This window comes from Thunnus thynnus, chromosome 7 (genome assembly GCF_963924715.1).
Source record: "Thunnus thynnus chromosome 7, fThuThy2.1, whole genome shotgun sequence".
Lineage (NCBI taxonomy): Eukaryota > Metazoa > Chordata > Actinopteri > Scombriformes > Scombridae > Thunnus > Thunnus thynnus.
Window position 1 is genome coordinate 27,667,784 of NC_089523.1, and position 13,209 is coordinate 27,680,992.

At 40.1% G+C, this 13,209-nt stretch overlaps 1 protein-coding gene across 6 annotated transcripts in view; it reads right to left on the reverse strand.

Moving 5' to 3' along the window:
- Nucleotides 1-3,114: 3,114 nt before the first annotated feature.
- The window catches only part of cntn5 (contactin 5), a 109,048-nt gene continuing 98,953 nt past the window's right edge, over nt 3,115-13,209 (reverse strand). For all 6 annotated transcript variants that reach the window (XM_067595284.1, XM_067595281.1, XM_067595283.1 and 3 more), the window contains 6 exons: nt 8,125-8,359; nt 7,924-8,033; nt 7,613-7,799; nt 7,334-7,446; nt 6,343-6,511; nt 3,115-4,038 (listed from right to left, as the gene is read on the reverse strand). In XM_067595284.1, coding sequence (XP_067451385.1) covers nt 3,929-4,038; nt 6,343-6,511; nt 7,334-7,446; nt 7,613-7,799; nt 7,924-8,033; nt 8,125-8,359 — 924 coding nt within the window. In that variant the 3' untranslated portion in view covers nt 3,115-3,928. The remainder of the gene's footprint in view (nt 4,039-6,342; nt 6,512-7,333; nt 7,447-7,612; nt 7,800-7,923; nt 8,034-8,124; nt 8,360-13,209) is intronic.

Genomic DNA, 13,209 nt, shown 5'->3' on the forward strand with positions numbered 1-13,209 from the left:
ACACTGAGCACTGTGGTTTCCTCACAGTACCTCTCTAGTACAGCTGGTTTTAGAGGTCAGAAGACAACTTCAATTATAACTTCAATAATTACTGGACTGGTGCGATACAATGCTGGATGTTGACTCGCTGTGCAAAGCTGCTCCTTTAATCCTTTTGTTCACAGTCTTCTACAGAACATGGCACACTTCCCTAATTCTCATTCTCTGCCATCCGTGCCACTGCCAGGGGGGACGAAAAGGCCAAAAATCCAAACATCACAAGCCTCCAACAGCAAACGCAAATTAGCTAGTTGCATCTGAAGTCCCAACAGTTATAGTTTTACATTTATACAAAACATATTTATATAGAAATACAGAATGTCTTATACTGCAGCAGAGACAGGAAATAACAGCAGCTGAGAAATGATCTTATCTGGTAAATCTTTCATTACCACAGAAGGTTTCACATCACCCATAAGCTTTTAATTATACAATTAAAGACTATTAACCAGACATATACATTGGTTGAAAATAATGAATTGGGAACACTTAATTAAAGCTTATTGAGAAAAATTGCATACAAAATTGAATTAGGCTGAAACCACAATTATGGTTTTTAATTCAATGGAATCTTTGAATGGTCCTAAAAAAGAAAATTCCTGGGGACACACACACGCCTTATTCTGCCATTACACCTAAATCTTGAGAAATATTTTAGACCCCACCCCTCCCCCATTTCATCTCTGTCTTCCATAAGTGGTACTACATTAAGCACTGGCTCCTGTCTTGACTCATCAATGCCCTAAAAAGCCGTTCACATTAGTTCATTTTACCACATTGGTGTAATTTATCAAAAACTGTGTGATCTAACAGTTTTGGTAAATGCAACTTAGTCCCTGTCCAGACACTAACATCGAATAAAAGACAGAAAACACATTGGACAGAAAGTCTCTTACTGTATGATATTACAGTTTACCTTTAACTGTAGTTTGAGCCTCCCCCGTTCATGGCAGCAGCGTCTGTTGGAGGGCCCTACTCCTCTGGCAATTTCAGGATGAGTGTTAAACTGTGACCTGCCTGAAAAGCAAAGTCACAGCTCAGCCCTCAATCACAGCACCAATTCTCCAACAACAATGCCACCGAGACAATTTAATACTTGACTTTGTAAGTTTTGGAAGGCTAAAGGACATTTGGGAATGTATGAAGACAGAAGTAGTATCAACTGCTACTTGTAGGATATTGTATTTGAAGGTTTTTTTTGGTGCAGAGGAGTCTCTCCTTGTGGATATGGTTTAGGTTTCAGAGAGAGTGCAGTCAGAGCAAAGAGGAAAAAGAGAAACATATCCCATGTTAGTTTAAAGCCATCATATTGTGTACACTGAACTCTGTTGAAATTGAAAATCCAAAACCATTATTTTCAGCAGCATTGCATAATTATAGTACATGTATTAACAAGCGGACATGTCCTCCAACTTGAAGTTCTGACCAGGGCGACAGGAAGCGTCTGTCCTGTTAAGGCGTCCTTCAGGCAGCGATGTTGAATCCTTCATCTTCAGGGTTGCTGTTAGATTATGTGTGTTGCTTCAGTATAGTGTGACTTCTCAAGCCTGGAGCTCATCCAACACAAAGATGCATGAGGTGTACACACTTTAGATTAAAATTAAACAGCGATACTGACAGTAAATACTTTTCATAAGACCACCTTTATATTCATGTCAGAAAAAAAACAAAACAAAAAAAAACAAACCATTTCAATGATTAAAGAAAGCCATAGTAGCTCAGGTTTCATGAACCACAGCTTGATGAAAATATATATTTCTTCTATAATTGTAATTAGGGTAATCTAAAACTGTGAAACCAACCATTTGTTGATCTCAAGCAATCTGTATTAGCCCTCTAATAATCTAACATAACACAGATAACTAGAAAAGTACGGTACAGTGTATCCAAGCACACACACAGAAACTGACATTAACCTAAGGGGAGTTCATGTTTTAATTGCTGACACTATAGCTTCTGGCTCTCTGAACCAAATGGGTCCCCTTGCAGGATACATAATCCATTATCATAAATCAGATGCACCAACACAGACAGGTGCTGCATGAATAATTAAAGGTTGGTACATTAGCACTTGTGCGGAGGTATGTGTTAGAGCTGACGTCACGGAACGGTCTAAAAGCACCACAAAACCCCTCCATCCACATTAAACAGCTTAATGCTTTGCACTACAGACGGAAATAATGTACAAGTTAGAAAGAGGAGGCCAACTTCACCATCCCCCCTCCCCCTCTGAATGAACCAAAACAGAGAGGTCTAATAGAAGAGGAATATCCATGGGATAGACAGCGCTTTGAGCAGTGTTTGTCCTCTGTTTTGCTGTGTGGTCCTATCTGTTGTGGTTGAGCTGGTGTACCCTTGTCTGAACCTGAGCGGGTGAGCCAGGTTACTCTGACTCTGTAATGGAGAGTCCAGGGAGCTGGAGGCAGAGCAAGCAAAAGGTCTGTTCAAGCAAGCGGGCTTTAGGACTACAGATCTCCATTCTAACATTAATTACACTTGAGGCAAATTCATTTGGATTTCTGCCCAGTGAGAGATAAGCTTTTATTGCAGACAAGGCAAGAGAGGAGCCTGAGAGGAAGGAGAGATACTCTTGATGCTGCCCTAGTTGGCTCTGCAGTGGTTCTTTTTATCACAGAAAGTTTTTGTGGCCTCTAATGTCACGTGCGGGGAATTCAATCAACCAGCATTTTACATAAGAAAGTATAGTGCAGAACTGTCTGATAGACCAGCGACATTTGTTACGATTGCAGATGCAATAAAGACGGAAAGTGTCTTGGTGAATTTGGATTGTTTCGAGTGATATATTTTAGGTGCACTGTAGTGTAAGTGATATGTTGACTAGTAAATGAGTTAATCAACAAAAATGTATCATCACTTTTTGTCATCCATTAATTGTTTGTTATTTATCAAGCAAAAATATGTTTCCAGCTTCTCAAATGTGAGGACATTTTATAGATTGAATGATTAATTACCTGAAGAAGATAACAGATCAATAATGAAAATAATTATTTGTATCCCTGGTGTATTACTATAAATATATCTATTCTAAAAGTTAAAAATTACAAACAACAAGCATTTAAAAAATATACATCACATTTATTTGTACTGACACCAAGAGTCCGTACAGAGTTGTCTTTGTCTAATGATGTGTTTTGGGTACTACAGGTAAGCACCTGTTTCCTACTTCCGTACATCCAACAGTCAACAAACTGTATCACCAAGCATTGCTTAATCGCTACCAAAAAACAGAGAGTTTGACATAGCTGACACACACCACTGTGTTTTTTCTCTAAAGGTAACACAATGTACAAAAAGCAAGTCTGGAAATAGTAAGATTCTTGGTTCCATAAAAAACTTTTTTTCTCCTCAATGTGTGAATAAGAAAACAATGCACTTATCTCTACTGAGCTTCTGCTGCATTGCTTGTTAGGCAGCCAAGGGGTAAATTGATGCAGATAAGTAATGAAAAGAAACAGGCCGGCTGATCCCTGTATTACTACCACAGCAGCTTTCGAGGAATTGTTCACGCTCCGGAGAGCCCCAGAGCTGTAGGAGCCGTCTGGAAGTGGTTAGATGCCAGTCAATGAGACGAACACATGATGTTAAAGTAAATGATTAAACCAATCTTTCCACACAATGTACACTACAGTACAACACTACTGTGATGTTGGAAAGAACTGTGCAAATCAAACGTCCAGAGCCATAAAAGAACAAGGAACTAAAAAGGGTGTACTCTGAAGAGTCGCATGTTAACTGGCAGACTCAACCCCCTTCGGCAGGCCTCCGGCCCTTTAGGATGGGTAAGGCCAAAGCAAGCAGGCAGTCAGAGTTAATAAGGGAGCGGAAGACAGGTGGCTCCCTCCACGAAAATGAGGATGGCACAGTGGCCTCACCAGGAAGCTGAAGGCACCAGAAGAACCAGAACCAGGAGCAGTGCTGTCCATGTTAGGCTCTGCGGCAGGCAGTGCACTGAGCACTGGTTGCTTTTTGCTCGAACACCTGAGAGAAGGGAGCGGGGGTGGGAGGGAGAGATATATTTAATGCTGATTAAAACAAATATACGAATAAAAGTTCCAAATCTGCATTCATTTTTAAAACAAAATAATTTCATTGATCTTTTTAATGAATTGGTGACAAGGACAAAAACAGCAATCCACTACCCTGCAAATCTGGCTAGTCATGTCCATAGACGCCTGAGCAATGAATCAAGTGGAGCAAATGCATTCCCATTATGAATTAATGGGGAGCAAAGTTATGGTTTTTCTACCCTACTTTTTGTCTTTTTTAAAATAAAACTTATCATCATACAGTCCCCGCAATCAGGTGATTATATTTAAGCAGCCTACGTATATGAATGATCATTTTACTATTTTCTGCAACTCACAAAAACAGGTAATAAAAATTTTTAAAAAATCACACATTTTTGGATCACCCTTTCAGTTGAACCTGTCGCTGATCGTTTGCCACAGCATGCTTAGGCTGTCAATCACAATCTGTCAATCCACACAGGAGTCAGACTGTTTACAAAGGTGAGAAACACACCATTAGCTTAATTGTGATCATTGACTGAAAATAGAACCAGGGTTTCCATCAGTGTATTGCAAGCCTGAGTTGATCCCCCACCGGGGCTAAGCATTGGGGAATTAAAAAAAAAAAGTATTTTAAGATGTTTTCTAAACTAGAATGTGTTATACAAGTAGCGTAGCTCTTTTAAGGAATAGCTCAGTGCATAGCGAGTGTGCTGTTGAGAGAAAGAGAGAGCGCGTGATGATGACGCTGCGGCGACACCGGTCTACGGTACACACACGAGGGGATGAGCCAGAGGACGATTGCAGCTTAGAACCAGAACCGCAGCTACCTACCTGCCATCCGGAGAGAGACACGCCGAGAGCAGGCAGAGAGCAGCTGCTCACTAACAGCTACGTGTGTTTACAGCAGAGAGCAGGAGGGAGGACAGATGTCTCACTCTGCTACTCTGTGCTGCGACTCTGCTGCGGATGGTCACAGAGCAGACACTTTCAGTTTATAATTGTACTGTCCATCGTCTGACTAATTATTGATAACATGCTTAGTATTTTACAAATTAGAGTTCTTTATTTGATGAATGTAGGCGCTGATACACCAAAGTGAACTGAATGGGTTTTATTACTATCAAAACAAGCAAAAAGACAGTGGGGGCGGTGGGCAAGTAATGTAATCGGTGCCCAAACACTGTGTATCACTTGTAACACCTTTACACACAGTAACACATTTTACTCAGCCCCCAACCACATCCATTTTCTCACGCAGTGAAAAGCAAATTCATAACTAACAATAATAAGAGACCCTGCTTCACCACAACTGGCTCAAATCAGTGCAACTCTGAGCTCAGCACACCGGGTAAGCTAAGAGTGTTTCTCAGGCGGAACAGGGTTGGATGAGATGAAAACCATTTTGGACAGGAGGTGGGCTACCTCAAGAGTGGTTTGGGAAACACTGACCCAGAAGAACAGTTGAGGAAATCAGTAAGCCACAGTTATAAGGCTCTTCATTTCTATTGCTGACAGGAATCACAGTTGTGAACAACAGTCATTATCTTACATCAAATGACATCAGATTTAACATTGATTAACCAGGTTTAATTATCCAAAATCATATTGTGATGTGTTGCTATTTCATTTATATAAATTGTTTGTCCTTGTTTGACCTTAAAGATGCCCTACTAGCCCGCAAACTACTACCATTTTAGGCTACATCATGTTTTTATAAATATAATTTCAAATATGAAATAGCCATTCTTCTAATAATCATATCCTGTCCTGTTCTTGATGCATTTTTGGTTTTCATAGCACTTTCAATCTAACAAATCTCGACTAGTGCAGGTGGCTGTTTCTTTACTGAATCCAGGAGGTTAGGTGGTGTAGAAATCCAGGAAATTTGTTTTAAATTACATTTTTTTTTCTGAGGAAGGACCCTCAGACCCCCCACCAATTATGTATTTTCCAAGTTTGTTCCGCCATTTTAAAGCATAACCAGGCGCCCATGGTCATGTTGAACTGAGAACTGCGTTCAGTTCGTCCTGTTGCTTGGAAGTTAATTGGCTGTGCAAGAGTAGGAAGGTTTGTGTGAGCGAGGTAATTAAAACAGTATTAGCCAAAGAAAACTTGGCTCGCACAACAGCTGTGGTGACTTAATTAAGGGAAGGAACATACACATACGCTATAAAGAGAAAATACCCTGTGCATAGAGATTGGATTTCAGAGGTCATGTAATGCAGTGTGTGGTTATGTGGCTGGGGAGGCAACTATCTAGCTTCAAGCTTACCAGAGGAAGTGACAACTCGAACTTGGGAGCTGACTGCTCCCTCTCCCCCTTCGCTGAGGGCGCGCACCTCAATGATATACGTGCCTCCCTCCGGCAGTGAGAGCATGGTGGAAGGGTTAATGGTTCTTGTCACCTGGTTATGGCCCCTCCCCTCCTGTCTGAGTAACACCTGCAGAACATGTGCAAATAGCCACTTGGTTTACACTTTTAGAACTATGAAAAACGACATTCTGACTTGCTTCAATTCATTTTTTTCTTTAAACAGTGTTAAGATAATGAAGTAAAAGTCCTGTTCATTTTATGCATTGACAATGCTACATTAGTTGCTGTATGAGTACTTCTTGGCTTGGATGGACATAAAACTCTCCCATTTGAATCAACACTGCAATGGATGAGCAGCTATGTAAATATCTGGTCATTTAAATTATATGCCAAAGTTACAAGACTGTGTGCATTAAAGTCAACTACAATTCCTAAGGATTTGGCATAAAAAGAAGTCCAATCACTGAGCTTCATTCTCAAGCTGAAGCGGAGGATGACACGTCAGAGAAACCTTATAATACATTCAGCACTTTATATTGGTTCACTTTCAAATTCTGGGTTAATGTCAGATGAATTCATCAACTTTTATTTGATGATTTGTTTCTAACTGCAACAATGTAAGTTTCTGCATTTGGTAGAGCTCTGATTTGCCCCTCTCAATGGCTTCTTCTCCATAGCAACAGCAGTTAAAACTCATGGGTATTGTACTATTTAGGGCTATTTGCTGTTTGAAACATGATTTCTCAGAAACCAAGTTGAAATATTTAAAACTTAAGGCCATAACATATATCTATACTATTGTTATTATGCTTGTGCTTCTATTTTGAGGAACATCAAGGATAATAATTACAAAAGATCTTAAAATGGGAATTTATAGAGGTAAAAAATGTTTTCCTGTGTCTTAAGATTATGAATTTGAAGAAAGACGACATTAGCAAGAGATCATTACCATGTATCCGATGACATCAGATTCGTTGTCTTTTGCCTTCACTGGGTCCCAGCTTAAAGACACGTTGTTGCCTTCTTGAATCCACATTAGGTTGGTTGGAGGCTGTGCAGGAGCTACGAAGAGAACACAATATTCCGGATGCAATTTTCAACATACTTTATGAGTATAAACCAACTAGGTCAATTATCACACTTTTTATGAGGGGATTTAGAGGGAACTTAACAGGTAGCCCCTATTCCATATATAGTATTACATGATTAGTGTCAGTGCTGTACTCACGGGCTTTTCTGGTCTTGGCTGTGACTGCAGCACTGGCAGGACCCTGGCCAATGCTGTTGAATCCTTTTACTGTGATGAGATACAGACTATTGCCCTCTAGTCCTGTCAAGACCATTGAAGTTTCGTTTCTTACAGTTCTTTGTTTTTGCCCGGACTCTTCCTGCTCTGCATCCTTCCAGTAGCTGACCTGTTAACACAGAAGAATGTCTTGGTGCGCTATGCATTGCTTGTGCAAAATGTCATATACAGTATGTATAAGTGCAAGTGTGCAGAGAAACGCACACATGCACACGCAAAGATTGTACAAAAACCTCATATGCTCTTGGTCTTCCAGGGCCAGGATTGGGCTGTTTCCAAGTGACCCTTATTTCTGATGAAGAAATGCTGTAAGCTTTCACATCAGATGGTGCCTCCCTCGGCTCTGTGAACACACAACATAGTGACCATTTTGAAATGCAGGAAGCTATTCCTTGTGTATTTTTAAATCCATGCAACCACAGATATGAACTCACCGCCCTCAGCAGAATGGATGATGACAACCTTGCTGAAAGGCCCATCTCCCTTATTGTTATACACTCCAACCTTCACTTCAAATGGGGTAAGAGGAGGGAAGGTCTCGTCTCTGTACTTGTATGTCGTAGAGTCAGCTGAAGTAACCATCTTCTCCTTCCAGCCTCTGGTTCCGTTGGCACGAAATGCAACGATATACCCAAAGCCCTCACCATTTTGGAACTCCTCAGACACAGGCTGAAAATATCGGAAAGAAAGAAACCATCATCCAAAAGTGTCTTTCACTGAGTTTAAACACTAATCTGTTTTACCAGCACTTACGCTCTGTAACTGAAGGGGTATTATTTGCACATTCTCTTATTTAAACAGCTTCTTTGGTGCAAGCAAGCTTTCCAATTTAAAAAAAAAAAGACTCCTACCTCTATGGTAGTCCCGTATAACCAGTTTTCAATTTCCTACCCATTTACTGTAACTGTCTGCCAGTGTTAATAAAGATGCAGTCAATCTTGAGTAATGGAAACAAATCATATCTGGCTCAGTTGTGCCCATTATGTAGCTATTTATCTTTTCATGTCTGACAGGAGGATTTTTGGGAGGCAGGTTTTGTGAGCTGACTTCCATGCTTATCTATGGTTTTCCTGAAGCTGTGAAACTGGGAGCTGTCTTCCACAGCTGTTCTACACTTAATCAAATCAAATGCCAATTTATTAAGTGAGCTAAAATTTAATTAAAATGTGAGCTGCAGGGATTAAATCTTTGCCTAAATTTAATAAATGACAAACACCTGTACACCTGTTTTTGGCAACAAGTCCGTCGCTCCTGCTGTAATGTGGTGATTTGCATAGGCTTCAAAGTAATATTGTCCCCTGAAGGCATCACCCAAATTAGCCATCTAGTCTACAGAGGGAATACTGGTGGATGGAGATGTGGCTCACATTTCATTAAACAACGACCAATCACCATGACTGCCTAATTACAGGGATGGTCAGTGAAAATGAATTAGCTTTCATCAAAGTTATTATCAGAGCTGGAAATGCTTTTAAAGCGATGCCAAGGAATATAGGCCTTTAAAAAACAGCATGAACAAATTAGATAGTTAAAGGACCAGTGTGTATGATTTAGTGGCATCTAGTGGTGAGGTTGCAGATTGCAACCAACTAACCCTTTCCTCTCCGCCTCCCCTTCCAAGCATGTAGGAGAACATATGGTGGCCATGAAACTCACAAAAAACGCGAAAAACGCAAAAAACATGAAAGGCAAGAGCCAGTGTTTGGTTTGTCTGTTCTGGGCTACTGTAGAAACATGGCGGTGCAAGATGGTGAGCTCTTCAGAAGAGGACCTGCTCCCTATGTAAATATAAAGAGCTAATTCTCAGGTAACAAAAACAGTGATTCTAATTTTCAGGTGATTATACACTGATTGAAACATACTTGAATATTATACTCCATTTCTGCCATGTCCGTTCCACTACATACCATTAAGTTTTACACACTGCATCTTTAAGTCTAAAAACACTTGCAAGTTTGGGAATTGAGATAGTCACAGATAAGTGTGGACACAGTGTAAGAGGGCTGATATAACTGAGATAAGTCTTGTGGATGAAATTGTGGGGCGTGCTGTGCTCAGTGATGGTGACTGTGGGGGCATCACTAATGGTCCTCCCAATGGCTGCCACAGAAAAAGCAGTCTCTCACCGTCGACTCTAATGAGAAGCCTGAATGAAGCTGCAGAGACTGTTTAGTCATTCATCCTGCTTAATAACCCTGCCCACCATGACCGTCCAGGCTCTGACAACTCTCCACAGATGATTGGAGAGGCAGAACTGCTATGCGCTCACATGCCTCGACTGCCAAAAAGGGCTAACATTCTTGCTCCGTCTCCTTTAATATCCATCTCCATTGATCACTGACGGAGTCCTGATTTATTTCCAAAAGCATTTAGCAGAAACGAGAAGAAAGGGGGCAGAGCCAAAACGACTTAAAAGTACCAAAAGGAGAACACTGAATCTAAGTGGAGCGTCTCAGCATTGTCCTGTGATACTCTTGAAAACTGACAGATGCATTGATGAGTGACCAATTCTTGTACCCCACAGTGGGCAGAGAAGAGACATAATTTTCTAAGATGGACTTTAATTTTTCACTATTGCACACTCACTCACTTCAGCGTGGAACTGAATTGATTGAAAAATGGCTGAATTAAAACAAATGAGCAGACTAAATAATGGTCACATACAGTTTTATGCTGAGTTGAAGTAACAAATTGTTCTGTTCACTGGGGTTTGTAACTGAAAGCTGCATGGGTCTCATCAAGATAATTTTAATAAGAAGAAATTTGGGTGAGAAATTGTTTAGCTACAAAGCACTTTAAAGAAAAAAAAAATGCTCAAATTAATGCACGGCTTGAAAGGACTCTTTATAAGGGTTTTACGTCTAACCGAGCACCAATCATGGTTTTGTGTAATTTTAAGCATCCCTTGATTGTTCTTCCAACTTGGGGTCATTTATTTATTTATAAGGAGGTCGTCATTATGTTATACTAGCCAAGCTAATGACACTCTTGAGTTATAAATAGAAAATGGTTTACCACCAAACACCATCCCATCTGGAACGGACATTATCCCCCATAATGTGCCACTGAGGTGCACTTCTCCTCTTGTGAAGGTTATCTTCCCAGTGGCAGTTGGGCTTCCATACTTAATAACTACAAGAATAACTGTCAGTTGATTCCACATCTGTTCACTGTTCCCCTGTTAATATATCCTTCAACTGATCTCAATTGCAAATTCTCAGCTTCGCTCATAGTAATTCTGTACATGCTGTGCCCTGAACCTGGCTGAGAGCCAAGCTGTCCACTTGGTAACAGTTCATACATGGGTTGGTGTGAGATTTATTACATTTTTTATAACGATTGTCAAGATTGAGATTACAAACAGATATTCATAAACATCACTGGATTTATTGGGAACGACTCTGAGATTCAAGGTTAATCATCATTGTGCCTCTCTGGTGGGACCGAATTTAAAATTCACTACATCTTAATCACTTGCCCGGCGGACGTAGCTCTGTGTAATACAGGCCCCAGCTGGCCTTCTTTGAGCTTTGTCAGCAAATTTTGCAATTGTGACCAAAATGTGCCCTCGAACTCCAAGACACTGAATGGTTAAACAAATTTCTAAAAGAATAAAGTGGAAACCTCTTTAAAATGAAGTGAGCTGTGATCTTGAGGTTGTGCTGTTGTTAATGATAAAGCTGGAGTTAATCCCTGCTGTTAATGACAGCATGAAAAAAAAACAACACTTACAAACATGCTCTATAAATCTGACAATGAGAGAAGCCTGTGATAGACACTTAAACACTGTGTGTGTGTGTGTGTGCTGGAAATATCAGTCTGTAAATGGCATCCCCAATCTATATTTCAGTCAATAGTTATTGTTTCAACTAAATTAAAGGTTTGCCTTGATAAAGTGATGTTATTAAAACATATTTTTGTTACATTCATTCCAATAGGCTCTATGTGTTATAGTAATGCTTAATATTATATTGTATTCTTTGCTGCTGCCATGACCCCATTTCCCCTGGGACCAATAATGTTTAATCTTTCTTATCTCATATAGGTGCGTCTTATTACAATAACCACTTCAACCTCTAGTCTTGTGGAAAACAATATTTCCCCAGTAGGCTTAAGCACTTATCCCTTTGGTTTACTTTTTCGTTGGAACAGTTGAAGCCTCGCTTCCAGGCTCAACCTGCTCCAAACCTGCAGTATGGAGTTCAAATTTGGTGAAAGCAATTAAGGGGAAATCATGTAGAGTACTGCAGGGGATGGGTCTTCCATGTCTCCCCTTTCAAATTGAAAAAAGATCACTATGCCCTCACCTGAGACCCTTTACAGCTTACAGAACACTGTCTCCTACGGTACAGATAGCTGTGAAGACTGTATCCTCCACCTCTCTGCTATCCCACTGGATATAATGTGAATCTCTTTCCTCTTTGTCTATCAGACGGGTCATGGCTTCCTGGAGTTCAGTGCATCCACACCTGGGTTGTTTAATCTTTTTCTCTACAGCTATGGTTCTGACCAGTTTATCTGCTGAAAAGGACTGGTACACTATAGGTGTAACACTATTTAACTACTGAGTATGTGCTCCCTTTTTTAACTTGCTGTAGAAGCTGAGAGTTGGATAGCTTAGACTTTGAACAATCACTCAACAACACATTAGAACTTGCAAGGGAATGCTTACTGAAGCCAACTTCAATCACATTATACTGTGCATACTTAAAGAAGACTGAAGCATGTACCTCAAACTCAAAGCTGTGCTAAAGACAACCATTTAAAAGTTGCAAAAAGGTTGAAGGTTATTGGTTATTTGGGTTGTTTGGTGTTGATGAGATGCTGATGAGAAGAAACATCGTTGTGATAATTAGATACAACAGCAAAGATATAAATGTGAAAACAGTGAAAAACAGTTGGAAATTTGATGCAAATAATTTGTCAGCCAAAAGGTACAATTACTTTTTAATCAGTTTTTCATTAAAATAAAAAATAAGCTACTTATTACAATCAATACATCAACAACTGTTTGAACAGATTTTCCCATCCACTCTAAGTAACTACCTGTACACCAGAGTATGTTCCCTTGGGTGGGAAGACCAAAACATCACTGAGTGTTTAGAACAGAAAATGTGAGCTTTCCTCGAAAGGGTAGAAGTTGTCTGAGCTCCGGTGTTGATGACCTCCTGTCCTCAACTCTGTTCTCTACATACTCCGGCAAATCCCTTGATACGTCTGTCTTCTTACATTTTAAGTACATCTCCAGACTCTTGTCATCATTTTCTAACTTGAGCTGCTGAAACTTTTCCTTTATGTTTTAATTAGATCCCACTTTGATGGTTCTGGGAATAAGATGGCAAGCAAACGCAGCTCCCCAGCCCATACTGAACAAAACTGCAGCTACTCATCATATCTCACCTGAAGTGAATGCAACTGACTGTAAACTAATGCGATCATCTGTATATCTTAAAATCATTAGACCGTTTCTTTCAAGCTCAGGAACCACAAGGACTAGCGTCGTCCATCAACCATGCTTT